Consider the following 16,590-nt stretch of genomic DNA (forward strand, 5'->3'; position numbering starts at 1 on the left):
TTATGAATCTTTATTCTATATTTGAGACCTTAAAATTCACTGATAAAGGGCTAATTGAAAGCACCTGCTGTTAATAGGTGCCCCGTGGTGTGACTGGCAAATATCTGGATACCATTTAGTTGATCTATGATTTGCAAAGGCCGTTTGCAGAGTTGGTTCCAGAGGTTATTGCACATTATCAGACGCGACGATTCTGTCAGTCCGACTCACTAAAAACTGGCACCGGGATGGAGGGCTGGGCTGCTTCTCCTCTGTATGTGGGGGCTGCTAACTAGAAAGGAGATGTCAATGGAGCAAGGCGGGGGGGCGGGGCGGGGCAATTCATTCATCAGCTTGCAAAGTAGTCTGAGGCTGACATGCTGATAGTTAAACGACAACAACAATAAACTCCACCAGCTCTCGCAGGGAAATGGTTCCTTAAAAAACCAGCCACCAAAAATGAGCATTCCATTTAAAAACATTTAAAATAAAATATATAAAACCATATATTTCCTCTATATCAGAGCGGCTTGGAGCTCCACCCAACTCCAAGGCAACAGAGACACCTGAATTTCCTGAAAAGGAAACCCTCCCATTTGCTGACGCAAAAGAGAGAAAACGAAACCAGCTCCCTCTTCCCGGTGACTCCGCCATGGCTGCTTCTGGGGGTCCCGTCCGGGATCTCTGCGAGGAAGCTACTTGCCCCATCTGCCTGGAGTATTTCAGGGATCCAGTGATCATCCCGGAGTGCGGGCACAACTTCTGCCGATCCTGCCTGACCCAGTGCTGGGGGAAATCCGAGGGAGAGGCTTCCTGCCCTCAGTGCAGGAAAACAGTGGAGCAAGGCAGCATCAGGAGAAACCAGCAGCTGGCAAATTTTGTAGAAATAATTAAGAAATTTAGCCTTCTGGGCAGAAAAGAGGAGGCAGAAGGAAAGGGGAGAGTTTGTGAGAAGCACCAGGAGCCCCTGAAGCTCTTCTGCAAGGAGGATGAAGCCCCTATCTGTGTGGTGTGTGACAGATCCAAGGAGCACAAAAGCCACGAGGTGGTTCCTCTGGAGGAGGCGTCCCAGGAGTACAAGGTGGGAAATGGCAGTGGGTCTTTCTTGGGGGTGGAAGAGCTGCAGACTAGAGGGGCTTGTAGTAGTAGTAGTAGTAATAATAATAATAATAATAATAATAATAATATTGTAGTGTATTCTCTCCACTTGGAGCCCAAAGGGAATTCTTGTGCAGCCTGATAAAACTAACTTCTGAAACTTTATACAATAAACATTTATTTTTCTTTTTGAGGGATTAAAGTGTGCCCAGTGACCCCCTGAATGCAGGCTGCAGTAACTCCCCTGGGAGGAAAGATTGCAACATCAAGCATTAATTTAATAAAAAGGAGGAGGGAGATGTTGGAGGTGTGCTCAGTGTGGGGGATTAATAATAATAATAATAATAATAATAATTTATTATTTATACCCCGCCCATCTGGCTGAGTTTCCCCAGCCACTCTGGGCAGCTCCCAATCAGTGTTAAAAACAGTAACGTGTTACATATTAAAAACTTCCCTGAACAGGGCTGCCTTAAGATGTCTTCTGAATGTCAGGTAATTATTTATCTCTTTGGCATCTGATGGGAGGGCGTTCCACAGGGCGGGCGCCACTACCGAGAAGGCCCTCTGTCTGGTTCCCTGTAGCCTCACTTCTCGCAGCGAGGGAACCGCCAGAAGGCCCTTGGCGCTGGACCTGAGTGTCCGGGCAGAACGATGGGGGTGGAGACGCTCCTTCAGGTATACAGGACCGAGGTCGTTTAGGGCTTTAAAGGTCAGCACCAACATTTTGAATCGTGCTCGGAAACGTACTGGGAGCCAATGCAGATCTCTCAAAATAGCAAACCCCCCATGTTTCTCAGCTCTGATATAGGGCAGCCCCATTTCTGCCTCCTCTGGGATGAAAAAGGGGAACCTCTGCAAAAGACCCAGGGATGTGGGGCAGGGAGCAAACATAAGATTCAGCTTCCCTGTTAATGTGTAATGCAGCCCAACTTGGATTCTGTTTCTTTTCAGGATCAGATCAGCAGCTGCCTAGACAATGTGAGGAAGGAGAGAGAGAAAATTCTAGTATTTAAAGCAGACACAGAAAAGGAAATCCAGGACCTGCTTGTAAGCACCATTGTTACTGTTTTAAGGTGAAAAATGCTATAGTCTAAAATCAATATGGGTGAGAGGGGCGGAAATGAATATGGAATACAGAAAGAGGTTTATTTTTGAATGGCCTGATCTCCTACAGAGCATGAAAGGCCATTTAAAGGTGAGGGTGGGCTTGTAAGTTTTTATGAAGCTCTTTCTCTGCTGAATATGTCAGAAGTGGCTTTCCAGTGGAATTTGGATAACTGGCCTCTTCATCCTGCAAGAGCAGACTAGATGCCTGATCTTGGCCCACTCTTCTCTTCTTTCAATCTCTTTGCTGCAGAAACAAACAGGTGCAGAGAGGGAAAAGATGGTGGCTGAGTTCAGGCGACTGCACCAGTTTCTGGAAGAAAAAGAGAAGCTTTTTCTGGCCCAGATGGCAGAAGTGGAGAAGGAGATTGCAGCCCAAAGGGAGGATCACCTGGCCAGACTATCCAGGGAACTCTCCTCTCTTGACAGCCTCATCCGGGAGATGGAGGAGAAGCTTCAGGAACCAGAGAGTGAACTCCTGCAGGTGAGGCCTCATCCTGATGTGAGAGGGTGGAATGTGCTGCTTCAAACCACAGGCATTCCTTAGTCACATAAAATTGTTGCTGGAAGGAAAACAGTACATGAAGGGTGAAAGGCGTCAGTCCTGGGGTTGCAAAAGGGGCCTTGCTAGATGAAACCACAGGCCCCTTCATTCTAGCATCATGTTCTCTCATTGGCCAACCAGAGGTCTCTGAGAAGCCTAAAAAACAGTAGTGCTCTCCAAACCTGTGATCCCCAGCAGTTGCCACTCAGCTGCTTAGTATTTATAACTGACTGCAGAAATGGCTCCACTGACATCTTTCTTTCTTTCCTTCCAGGATATTGGAAGCTTCTTGCAGAGGTAAGTGATGGAAAACCCCTGCCTTATTCTGATGCTAGGAAAGTTCCTGCTTAACAAGTGAGAACCTCACTCTCCAGTTTCTCCTTCCAGAGATAGCTTAGGACTTCATCGTCAATTTCACAAAATCACAGACAAAAATAGGGACACGTTTTTGTGGTAATTTGTCGCTATTGATCCCATCTATGTACAATCACAGACAGGAAGCCATTCCCATTGCATATTTCTGGAGGCCCTTCTCTGTGATGGAATCATTTACTCTGCAATTGATACAAAAAGGGGGGACATCCCAAAGGGGCTTGTAAATATCTTCACTATAACTTACCCTTAAATATCCAGTGTCTTTCTGGCTCCTGCAGGTTCTTCCTCAGACATAAGAATGTGATAAAGGGCCCTGCTGGATGAGGCCAGCGGCCCATCTAGTCCAGCATTTTGTTTTCACAGTGCCTAACCAGATGCCAGTGTGAAATCCGCGGTTATCAGGATCCGAGTCCAAACAACTTTAGACACTCATGAATTTTGAGAATCTTCCATTTTGAAAATCTAACCACTGTGCTAAAATACATTTATAATGTTAATTGCAAAAGCCATTCTAAAGCATTCTGAACTTCCTTATATTTCAGAAATGCACATACCAAATCTATTTTCTTTTGCTCATTAATCACTTTAAATGCATCACTAACACTAGTGCAGTCCTAAAATCTCTGCATAGGGACCCAGTACTGTTTTTTCTTCAAAAAAATAATTTGCATATATCAGCTTCTTAACCTTCAATCTCATATTCATATATTTCCTTCAGTATATTTTGGAAGCAGGTGTGTCGGTTTTCCTTCAGCTTCTTAGGTGCTCTCTAGATGCTCCTTTTTGCCATAGGAAAACCCTGCTCCCAAGTCTTCATGATATTTCCATGGTGCCTTTATCATCAGGATGAGACGTCTGCCTTGTCAGAAAGCTCCTTGCATTGGAAAGATGGTGGCTTGACTTTGTTCTTCTCCTCCCAGGTCTCAGGAGAAGGAGAACTTAGAGGATCCTCCTGTGGCTTTTCCTCCTGCCCTGAAGTGGAAGATCTGGGACTTCAGAGATATAAATCCCTTCCTGGAGGGAGTCATGAAAAAATTCAGAGGTAGTAAAGAAGGACTGAAAGTATTGTTAGCTGGATGTTTAGAAGTGTTCATAACAAGCTTCAGGTCATAGGGAATATTAGCCAAGCCAGGAAAATAGAAGGTCGAAACAACATGGCGTCGAGGTAAGACGCGCTTGCCGGTGCTCTTCGGACTTCTTTTAATCTTCTTTTAATCTTTTATATTTTTATCTTAACTGACTCAGTCAGTTTTTGAGGTATTTTATAATTGCTGCAGCCGCATGCTATGGAAACTCTCTGAGAGATTTGGCCCTGCTCCAGACTGCTGTAAGCTGCTCTTTGTTTCTCTCGTATCAGCGGGCCGGCTTTAGCTGCTAAAAGAGTTGAGAACGCCATTATCTTAATTGCGTGTCAAGTGTTATGAGGAAAAGCATGGGTCAGAAAAAACGCTTGAGAGACTTTGACGAGCCCCTATCATCCCCTAAACCAAAACTATCAAGGTTGGTGCCACACCGGAATGGAGGAGGGAGTGACCATGCCGAGCAGTGCTTTGCAGTGGAAACCCAAAATCGCTTCCTACCTCTAATTGATTTAGAAGCTACTCCAATTCCGATGACTCAAAATGTTTCAAAAGTAAAGCCTGTAAAGGAGAATACGAAAGAAAAACTCTCATCACAGGAAGATGGTTTGGCATCTGTTATGGGGGAGTTCCCCGGTTGTGAGCAGTTACACTTAGTAATTAAGACCCTTCACTGTATTTTTAAAAGGCTGGACGAGGTATCTTCACAATTACCCAATATCCTGATGAAAATCGAAAAACTTGAATCAACAACACAATCTTCAGTTTGTGAGGTGAAAAACTTATTGCCTCACCCCAATTCAGATAAAATAAAGGAGACTAAAATTAAATATATCTTAAATTCCCAATTGAACAATCAGATATTAACTCTGCAACCCAAGAAAAGTTGCCTTTCTGTCAGGTCGGAAATAGGAAGATGGTCAACGCTAGAAGGGGCTAAAGACTGTTCAAGCAAACTTTTAAAAATTAAGAAACATCAGATTGACCTATATGCTGTGATGCTCCTTCCCCGGCAGACCAACTTCTTGAAGGTGATACTTGCGTTCCACTCTGAAAAGATACCATCTATTACTGTTAGGAGGAAAACGCTTTTGTCCATGGCCGACATTGTAGCAACGAGGGTTTTTACAGACAGCAAGATCAAACCCCTTCTAAATAGGTGCCCTGGCGGTGAGGACATTAGGACAAGAGACTTTGCCTTACTTCAAAATACTGTCAGGCCCAACCGCGATGACTCTGCAGCGTGCCATCCTCGACCAAACTCGATACCTTCTCAAACAGCCATATATGAGGACGATAACCTGCGGACTGCCCTTGACGAAAGGGAACTTATTGATTCATTCAGAGCCCTCCCTCCGAAAGAACAGTCGGTGATGATGCAAAGATTTGACACGCTTAAATCTCAGCTTTTGCAAGTCCTACATAGAGGGGAAGATACTAATGATGTCTCAAATAATCCCACTTGGGCTCACCGGACAGAAGTGGTCGACCTTCTTCAGCTCAGCCCCACTCTGAAATCAAAAACCATCCGACAAGACTCAAATCTTCAAGTTGTTTCTGCCCCGTGCGCTACATCACGAGACGACCAGGCTCTGCCATCCTCACTGAACTTTCATCTATATTCATCGACCAACATACCTAAGGACGAAATTCTGATTTCCCTGCTTGACTCAAATCCCTCTTTAACTCACTCATCTATGCCAGAGCTAGAATCTTCTCCAGTTTCGACCAGAGATAGAAGTAGTTCACAAGTGATGCCCCTGAGAGAGTCTTCCACAATTCCCACCCCCGTGATGCCCCCTCAATTACCTCCTTCAAAGGAAACTGCGAATGTTACACCTCGGGACCCGCCGTCGGAAATGATTGAAGACCCGATGGGACGCATCAATAAAATCATCCGAATGTCGGATGATAAATCTGCGAGAGGGTTTACTCCGACGGACTCAATTTCCCCCTCCCTGGGTATTTCTCTGTCAAGTTGTACCAAGAATTTCGAAATGAAGAGACTTCCTGTTCAGGGATCTACTCTCAGTGGATCATCCACGGTGTGCCAACAGTCGAACCAAATTGTTAAAAACTTTAATTTGGAGGGCTCCTCACAGTTACCATCTTCCCAAAGTAAAATAACTGACTTTTTTGTTACATCTTCTGTCTTTAACAGAGAGTCTGCCCCCCCTCCGTTTTGACTGTTAAAAGAGACAAAATGTCCCTCACCTCTACTACTATCCTGGAACGTTGCTGGATGGCAATCGAAAACAATGGACAAAGACGTTCTATCCTATGTATCACAGTTCAAGATCATCCTGCTCCAAGAAACCTGGATGCAAAATCCTTTTGAACTACACAATTATTTTGCTTTCCATTCCTGTGCCTCAATCGGCCCAAAAGGCGGAAGACCGGCGGGAGGTCTGAGCACCTTCGTATCGACAGATCTAGGAACCTCTCCTATCCAATTGAAAATCGATAAAAAATGGATTTTGGCTGTTAAAATATTCTCTACCCACTTTAAGATCATATGCATCAGTGTTTATATTCACCCACTTATGAAACAAACTGATCTGAAAAACATCTGGAACGAACTGGAAGACTGCATTCTCCTTGTCTCAAATAAGTTTCCCTCTGCCTCCTTAATTATTGGTGGGGATTTTAATGCAAGGTTAGGCCACTCAGACGAACAGTTAATCAACGAAAGTGGAATAGGTCCCCTAAATGCTAATGATGAACATTGGCCCCTATTCAGGCGTCACTCACTTGACCCAGTTACCAATTTTGCTGGTACATGTCTTTTTTTAATGGCACTTAGATTAAACCTTGTTATCTTAAACGGCCTCTCCTCGGGAGACTGCCCTGGCCAATTTACTTATTGGTCAGGCTTAAGGCATTCTGTTATTGACTACATCCTTGTCTCCCAAGAACTCTTTGATGAATATATTGAATTTACTGTAGATATAAGAACCGAAAGTGACCATTTACCCCTAAATCTTAAAAGGACTGAATTCTGGGAACCCTCTAGATGTGGGCTTGCCCCACAGGCACCTGATCCTAATGCTTTACAACAAATAGGCAGATCCAGAATTAAATGGTCCCCTTATGTTAATAACAATTTTAGCATTTGGACACAATCAATGGAAGGTCAACTCCTCTGGGCTGATCTGACTTCCAACGACACTGAAGAGACCTCCCCAATTGACCATTATAACACATTAATCCGAAAACTCCAACCGTTATTGTCAAGACCCAGGAGATCTAACCAAAATGAGTCCCCTACCAACAAAAAATGGTTTGACCACGAATGCACTCAGGCAAAACTTATACTCAGGGAATGCTTTAAGGTCTTCCAGCAAAATCCTAACCCTATCACTAAATTAGACTTACAACTTAAAAAAAAGAACTACAAAGAGTTACTAAAAACCAAAAAAAGAACCGCAGACTCTCTCATCTGGCAGGCCCTCACAAAAGCGTCAATAGAAAAAGACAATACCAACTTCTGGAAAATTATCTCCAGTCAAACCAAAGCTCCTAATGAGGGCACAATAATCCCTGCAAATTCATGGGAAGAGCACTATAAAGTGCTGTTTAGGGAACATCGTCCTTCTGCGCCGCTTAACATCCCCTTAGATAATGATACACCATGGCCCCCAACATCTGAAACTGAAATCACTTCGCTAATTCTACAAATGAAATCTGGCAAAGCCCCAGGAAGTGATTTCATCGTCGCTGAACTTCTGAAAGCGCAAATAAACTGGTGGGCCCCGGTCCTTGCAAATCTATTCTCATATATAGATAAGACAACTGAAATCCCTAAAGATTGGGGACTAGCTATAATTGTTCCTATATTTAAAAAGGGCAACCCCTCTGGCCCATCTAATTATAGACCAATTAGTCTTCTGAATGTGATCTGTAAACTTTATACAAAACATCTATGCCTAAAATTATGTGAATGGTTAGATCATAATAACTTGCTAGAAATCGAACAAGCAGGGTTTACATCTGGACGTTCCACCATTGATCACTGCTTAGTGTTAGATTACTTTGTCTATAAGTATGTGAAACATTGGAAAAATTCATTGTATGCGGCCTTTGTGGACCTAAAGGCAGCATTTGATTCTGTATCCAGGAGTAGGCTCTGGGCCAAATTGGCCAATATGGGTATTAACAGAAGGTTACTACTTCTGATGATTAAGCTTCATGAGAACAATACCCTCCAGATAAGACTCACACAGGACGGCAGACTCTCTAGAGAAATCCCAGTCCAAAGAGGAGTTAGACAAGGATGCCTATTAGCCCCATTTTTATTCAACATCTATGTTAACTCCCTGGTCACATGCTGCCGTGAAATCGAAACCCCCCCCCCCCGTGTTCTCTAACGGCAGAAAAGTACCAGTTTTAATGTATGCGGATGACGCTGTTCTTCTCTCTCAAACCAAAGTGGGTCTGAAACGTGCCTTAGGAAAGTTTAGTGACCAATGTAACACTGAACTGTTAACAATTAACTTTGCCAAAACTAAAATTGTACATTTTAACCGCTCCTTCAGGAAAGATAATTTGAGTGTAAAGGGAAACGCCATTGAACAGACTAAGACCTTCCAATACTTAGGCATTACTTTCTCTTATAATGCCAAATTCTCAGCACACTTGACCACATCAGCTATATCAGCAGGAAGAAGTGCAAATGCTATCCTTAGATTATTCAGAAGGAAAGGAGCTGGCTTCCTCCCGATGGCCCTAACAGTTTTTCAGGCAAAATCTTTAGCCCAACTCCTATATGGCTCTCAAATTAGCCTCTCTGTCAACCTTAAGACCCTTGAAACAGTACAATCAAAATTCTTAAGATCATTATTTGCTACCCCAAAGTGTACCCCTAATGCAGTCTTAAGGCAAGAGGCAGGACTGCCCAGAGTGGAATTAAAAGTCTGGGAGCAAGCAATATCCCTCTGGCTGAAAATCCATTACAATCCTAAGGGACGGTTACCTTGCTTCCTGGCCGCAGTTCCCTATCCTCCTTGGCTTATGCAAATAACTAACAAGATCAAACAAATTGGCCTAAACCCTGAAAATCTTTTTATTGGAACTCTGAATAAGGCAAAAGCAATTATCACTCAGAGACCTTACGATGTCGAATTACAACAAGAAGGCGCCCTACTCCCAGAGACGTATAGATGTTTAAAAGCTTGCCCTAATTTTGCAGCTGCCCCTTACTTAACTAACATCACTAACGGAGCTTATAGATGGGCTTTCTCTAGAGCCCGCTTTGAGACAATGCCCTCAGCAGTGCTGTATGGCAAATTCACGTGGGTACCAATGCATGCGCGTCTCTGCTCCTGTATGTCTAATAAGGTAGAATCTGTCACACACATTCTTTTATTTTGCGAATTTTATAGTGAAGAACGAGCTCAACTTATTTTGCAGCTTTTATCAAAATTTATACCCCTACAACATTATTTGGAATCCTCCCCCGAAATTCTACGGAAATACCTCCTGGAAGATTCCTCAAGCGCAATATCATATGAGGTGGCCAAATTTTGCACTTTAGTAATTAGGAAGCGTAAATCTCTGTTGAATGGCACACTGCGAAGTTCCCTTGTGTAATCTTTTTCTTTTCTGATGTTGTTGTTGATTTCTTGTTGTTTGATCTTGTGTTTAGTGTTACTGGCTTTTGCCGCAATAAAACTCGAACTTGAGTGTGAAAATAGAAGGTTTATCTATTCTCTTTCACTATCTAGGAGCCGCACTTTCCTATGTAGATGACTCACAACTGATTTTTCTTATGCAATTGAAAGGGGATGGTAAACCCTTCTTGCTGGACTCTGGAAACTCTTGTGAGATCTTGGGGAAGCCTGGCGGGCACACAAATCGCTTTTAAGACCTCTACCATGATTACGAGGCTCTGAGAGGCTCCTGCGAGATCTCATGGGGCCATCTTGAGATTGCAGATGGCAGGGGTGAATCCGGGGGTCATTCTGACTTTCCTCGATTTGCCTTTTTGCACAATCGCCAAGGATGTAACCCTCCCTTAAGCCGCGAGTTGTCTGTAAAAATTTGTACTTGACGTCTTCACATCTCTTAGCCATGCTTTGGGTGCTTTCACACATCTCAACCATTTCCCAGCTAGCCTCGCCTACAGCTTTTTGGGCATATCTTCTGTTCCTTTGCCCCTGAGATTAACGTAAGGGGGGGGCAGGAGGAGGAAAGGAGGGGGGCTGTCCAAGAGCCAGCCAGGAGCAGAGGGGTTGAGGCCTCCTGTCCTGGAACAGGAATGTCTGGATCTTGTTGCTGATGGGGGGATCTTCTGGGGGTCCTGCTCCTCCTCCCAAGATTTGGGTAAGTCTGAACCTTGACATCACCCCTGCCCTGGTTCTGCAGGGATAGCCAGCATGGAGAGTTTCATTTTAAGGTAGGTTTCACGTAGTTTCAGGTAGGTTTAACTGCCAACTCCCATAATCTCCAGCTGGCATGGCCAAGTAGTCCACAACACCTGGCTACAATCTCATGAGCTCATATTGTTTTTCCAGGTTTGTTATCTGAATGATGGTGTGATGCTAAATTTCTGTTCCCTTTTCTCTTCCAGACACTGTGGAATATGGACTTCAGCTGCGAAAAGGTACTTTTAATCATCATAATAATAATAATTTATTATTTATACCCCACTCATCTGGCTGGGTTTCCCCTTCCATTTCCCCAGGCACAAATTCGGGAGAGAGGGGATCCGCTTCTCAAAAGACCAGGCCACTGCAGCTCTTCCTTCCATGCCTTATTTCCCCTTATTTCCCAGAGCCATCTGTTCCGTGAGAGCAGCTTGCTGGGCTAGAGGGGCTCTTGGCCTGATCCTGCAGACTCTTAGGAAGCCCCCAGCCCAGGATGCCTGGCTTTTCTGTGCCAAATCTCAATAAGACACAGGGGTGGTGTGAAGCCAAAGGCTCCCGGCACATGAGGGGGAAATATCCCTTTGAGCCATACAGGGTCCCCACCCCTTTTATGTAAGAGTGGGAAATGCATGAACACAAATAGCTCAGAAAATGGCTGCAACAGCCTTTGGGGGCGAGAAGGTGAATGGGTTCTGGTGTCAGTGGAGGGAGCTGGGGGCTGCCTGAGTGTGAACTCCAGTGGTCCAGCATCCCTGCAAGATGGGGGTCTTCCCTCAGCTTTTGTATTGAAAGGGAGACATGAGATGATGGTGGACTAGAGAAACCTGAGTAAACTTAAAAGAGCAGGACAGTATTTCACCACAGAACGTGGAAAAAGGCTCAGTGGGAAGACAGAAGTCCAGTCCGGCCTGATCCTGGACACCACAAAAAGGGAATCATAAGAGCTGGAAATGGTGCAGCAGATGGCAGCATAAAGGGAACTCTTACTTGTCTAAAAGAATCCCAGAATATAATTTTAAATATAACAGCAGTGAGTAAAATGCATAAAGCCTTATAAATACAACACTGAACTAGAAAAACCCATTATGTTTAACAAAAAAAAATTTGACTGATAGCACTGTCAACATCCAATGTCACATTTAATTTCCAAAGGCCTCTGTACAAATGTGTGTCTTTAAAAAGAAATCGCTTGACTAACTTTCCTTAACATGGCAGGGGGGGGGGAGGACTGCAGAGCAGATCTTCTTTCTAATGTCCATTAGCCTGACCAATTTTTAATTTTTTTAAAAAAAATCAATTATAATAATAGCATCGTTATAACAATACCAATTTATAATACAATTCTAATGTAAATCACTCAAATATCAAATTATATAACTTATTTAAGGTGCTAGAATTGATAATTTTCTTTGTTTCTGTGTTCTAAAATCTTATCGATTTCAATGACATTCCAGTCATCATCATAATCCCTTATACAACAGCTGCAATATTTATAACTTCTATTCATGTTGACACATTAAATGAGCACTTTTAAAATGAATTTCTCATGATGCTTCCACTCCATAAATGTGAGTCATACAGCCAATCAGGTCTGTGGAGCCAGGATGGGGTCTTTGCATTGAAGGTGGGTTGCATTGAAGGTGGCAATTTAAAGGGTGGGAATGGCACTTCCTAGATTTTACTGGGTTTGGCTTTAATAAAGGCCTCTTATCTTGGGATTGCAACAATAAATGCATTAAAACAAGTCATAGCGAAAGGAAGCAACTATGTAATAGATGTCAATTTAAAGGGCAGAACTATCAATTTTCTGCAATGCTCTAACCAAACACAAGAGATAATCATGTTTGTTCTTGCTTGACCGCTCCTGTCAAGAATCCCGAGCCGGACATTTTAGACAGGGAGTGTCAATCAGAGCACAGAAATACTTTTTTGGGTACTGTTGTTCTTTTTATAATCTGTCTGGAAGGATGGGCTATAACATTACATTTAATATGTAACTGAAACGTGAATGGTGGTTTCAAGGAGGGTGAGAGCACCTGCTGCCAGTTTTACCTGTCCTGTCAAGCATGGTCTGCCATGTGATGTGAGGTAAAAGATTGATGTGAATTAGGGAGTCCCTGCTTGGACTTGGACTTCCATCCATGCCTTATTTCCCAGAGGCATCTGTTCCGTGAGAGCAGCTTGCTGGGCTACAGGGGCTCTTGGCCTGATCCTGCAGACTCTTAGGAAGCCCCCAGCCCAGGATGGCTGGCTTTTCTGTGCCGAATCTCAATAAGACACAGGGGTGGTGTGTAGCCAAAGGCTCCCGGCACATGAGGGGGAAATATCCCTTTGAGCCATACCAGATCCCCACCCCTTTTATGTAAGAGTAAGGTGTAAGAGTGGGAAATGCATGAACACAAATAGCTCAGAAAATGGCTGCAACAACCTTTGGGGGGCGAGAAGGTGAATGGGTTCTGGTGTCAGTGGAGGGAGCTGGGGGCTGCCTGAGTGTGAACTCCAGGGGTCTGGCTTCCCTGCAAGATTGGGGGTCTTCCCTCAGCTTTTCTGTTGGAGGGGAGACATGACGTCTCTGCTTAAACTAGAGAAACTTGAGTAAACTTTAAAGAGCAGGACAGAATTACAGCACAGACTAGGAGGAAAGGCTCAATGGGAAGACAGAAGTCCAGTCTGGTCTGATCCTGAAAACCACAAAAAGGGATTCATAAGAGCTGGGAAAGGGGCAGCAGGTGGCAGCATAAAGGAAGCTCCTACTTATCTTTAAAATTATATTCTGGGATTCTTTTAGAAAACAGCAGTAAGTAAAATACATAAAGGCTAATCAAGACAACAATAAATTAGCAAAACCCATTACATTTTACTTTTTTTTTTTACTAATAGCAGCACTTGCAACATCCAATATCCCACTTAATTTCCAAAGGCCACTGTACAAATGTGTGTCTTTAAAAAGGAATTGCTTGACTAACTTTCTACAACGTGGCAGGAGGAGGGGGAGGACTGCAGAGCAGATCTTCATCCTAATGTCCACCAGCCTGACTACCGGTAATTTCTAAATGGGCTTCTCATTGTGCTTCCACTGCCCACCTTTTCCATAAATGTGAGGAACAGTGAAGAAAAAGACGAGTTATATAGCCAAATCAGGTCTGGGGAGCCAGGATGGGGTCTTTGCATTGAAGGTGATAATTTTTTTTGTGGGTTTTTTGTGTGTGTGTGTGTGTCACCCTTTATCTTAGGATTGCAACAATAAATGCATTAACGATTAACACAATTCATAGGAAAAGAAAGCCATTCATGTCAACGATGTAATAGAACTATCAAAAGACCCTTCTGCCATGAACTGTGGTGGGTGGGTTTGGCCTTAGACAAGCCACTGTCTCTCAGCCTCAGTCCTCCCATCTGAAAAATGGGCATAGTTAATATTGACTTAACTTCCAGGGAAGTTGCAAGGGTTCTATGTAGAGAATGTGCATTAAGTACTTGAAAGAACTGCAAATATTTCAAGAGTCATTAAGAACTTGATGGACATCCCTGTCTCCAATGCAGAGCCATGGAGTCCCTGTTCATTTCAGAGGGGATGCTATTTCTGACATGTGCCTAAAGAAAAGTCAGCTTCCCAGTTGACGTCGTTTCTCTTCTCTTTCCTCCTCTGCCCCCACAGAAAGCGTAACTTTGGATCCAGACACAGCACATCCCCTCCTCACCCTGTCTGAGGATCGAAAGAGTGTGAGAGAGGGAGGAGTGCGTCAAGACCTGCCAGACAACCCTAAGAGATTTGACACATGTTGCTGTGTTCTGGGGTGTGAGGGTTTCACATCAGGCAGACATTTCTGGGAGGTCATTGTGGGAAGAGAGGAGGGGTGGGGGGTGGGGGTAGCCAGAAAGTCTGTGAAGAGGAAGGGGGTTTTGTATTTTAATACTACAGAAGGGATCTGGGGTTTGGGGAAGTCGGATGGTGAGCTCAAGTTCTGCTCCCCCCGTAAGGCCCCTGTTCCATGTGAGGAGCCCGAGAGGATCCGAGTGACCCTGAACTGTGAAGGGGGACGGGTGTCCTTTTACGATGCAGATACAGCAGCCCTTCTCCATGCAGATACAGCAGCCCCCTTCTCAGGAGAGACCCTCCAGCCCTACTTTTTTGTGAGCAAGAAAGGGAACCTGAGACTCTCTTGACTGAAGGTGCAGACAGACAAGTGTATATTCATTGTCATCATGGCACATTCAGTCTCCTCTTCAGGGCTGAGCTGACAGGCACTTAAGGAGAAACCATATTTGCTGAACGGTGATTGGCCATCCCTTGTGTCAATCATGATGCAACTCTCCCTTCTTGAGCCAACTTTGTAAATGACACTGATTGACTGGGTCCCCTGTCAGTCTCCAAACTTGCCTGTTTTCTCTCCGTTGGGAATCGAGTACTTCTTTCGGTGCAGGAGTTGGAAAGGGGGTAAGAAGCAAGAAAATGATTTAGGAAACAGCAGCAACCCCACACACATTCCTGTTTCAATGTAGTTCTTTCTCCAACCTCCAATTCTGACTTAAGATTTCTAGAGATAATACCATCATCTTTGCTAAATAAAATCAGAATTATGCACTGGCATCACTTAAAACCTTCCTCAGCCTCAATCCTGCTCTCAGATTCCCTTTTCCTTCCCCAAAGCCTCCACTGGCCAGGGAAATGGAAGTTCAAAAATCCCTTTTTTTGCTACTCCTCAGGGAAGCTTAGGTGGCAATTCAGCAAAATCCCCATATCCAAAGAGACCTGTTTGCTAGTTGGGTGCAGTCAGTCCAAAACTCAGCACAACTTAACTTACATGATCACAGCCTGAAGCCCTTTGTCAAAACACAAATTAGTAAATAGAGGGTGAGTCCGGGAAAAGCTCTTGGAAGGGACTGTGTGAGATCTCACAAGAGACTCCAGAGCCCAGAAATCAATGGGGGGGGGGCCTTTGGCAGTGGGGGGAAGAGTTTCTAAGTCCACCTTGCTTCCCGGCCTCTAGAAAGGTTACATAAAGCTCTGAAGATCTCTGGCTTCGAACAAGTAGGGATGATGAAGAAGAGGGGTTTGGACTTGATATCCTCCCCATCTCTCCCCTTAAGGAGTCTCAAAGCAGCTAATATTCTCCCTTCCCTTCCTCCCCCACAACAAACACTCTGTGAGGTGAGTGGGGCTGAGAGACTCCAGAGAAGTGTGACTGGCCAAGGTCACCCAGCAGCTGCATGTGGAGGTGCGGGGAAGCAAACCCGGTTCACCAGATTATGAGTCCACCACTCTTAAGCACTACACCACGCTAATTGCGTGGGGGGCATTTTTGAGGGTCTTCCTGACTTGTGCAATATTGCCTTTGCATGCTGACTCCAGGAATGTAACCCCCACATAGGTTTCAGGCCTCAATGCAACAAAATCCCCTCTGACAGTGAAGAGCCTCTGTCAGAAGTTCTGAGGAAAGAACAATGACAATCTAGAGGATTTCGCATGGGGGGGGGATTCCCATGTACAGTGGTACCTCGGGTTAAGAACTTAATTTGTTCTGGAGGTCCATTCTTAACCTGAGGTACCACTTTAGCTACTGGGGCCTCCAGCTGCCACCGCAGCACGATTTCTGTTCTCATCCTGAAGCAAAGTTCTTAACCGGAGGTAATATTTTTGGGTTAGCAGAGTCTGTAACCTGAAGCGTCTGTAACCTGAAGCGTCTGTAACCCGAGGTACCACTGTATACAATTATTTTCTCCAAGGTGCTTTGTAGCAAACAGTCAGATACTTACCTGTATTTTTAGAGATCCCCTCTTCTTATCCTTTTGTGTAATGGTCCTGTAAGAATTTGGGGATATGTTTCATGCGCTAATGTGTTTGATTCTATTAAAGATTGTTCTTCTTGTTGCTCCTATGTTGTTTCAGACTCAACAGTATAATATCCATTTCCCATGACACTTCCTCCAGGGAATTTAGGAGGGTGCCTGCGTCATCAGCTGGGTTGTGAGAAAAAGGGGCTTTTGAGAACCAAGTTCCCCCATTCAGCAGGTTTCCTGGAGCAAAACTTGTAAGGTGGAG

At 44.3% G+C, this 16,590-nt stretch overlaps 1 protein-coding gene and 1 long non-coding RNA gene across 2 annotated transcripts in view; one reads left to right on the plus strand and one right to left on the minus strand.

Annotated features, from left to right (window-relative positions):
- LOC308470238 overlaps positions 1-16,590 on the minus strand; it is a 118,596-nt gene that overhangs the window by 9,355 nt on the left and 92,651 nt on the right. The gene's annotated exons all lie outside the window — the stretch shown is intronic.
- Positions 615-16,426, plus strand: LOC308469808 (zinc finger protein RFP-like). The gene is made up of 7 exons (XM_080992775.1): positions 615-1,060; positions 2,032-2,127; positions 2,438-2,668; positions 3,003-3,025; positions 4,024-4,145; positions 10,751-10,783; positions 14,206-16,426. The coding sequence occupies exons 1-7, from the start codon at positions 632-634 to the stop codon at positions 14,712-14,714; spliced, it is 1,443 nt and encodes a 480-aa protein (XP_080848901.1). The 5' UTR covers positions 615-631; the 3' UTR covers positions 14,715-16,426.

The sequence above is a fragment of the Podarcis pityusensis genome, assembly GCF_964106645.2.
Source record: "Podarcis pityusensis genome assembly, chromosome: 2".
Classification (NCBI taxonomy): Eukaryota; Metazoa; Chordata; class Lepidosauria; order Squamata; family Lacertidae; genus Podarcis; species Podarcis pityusensis.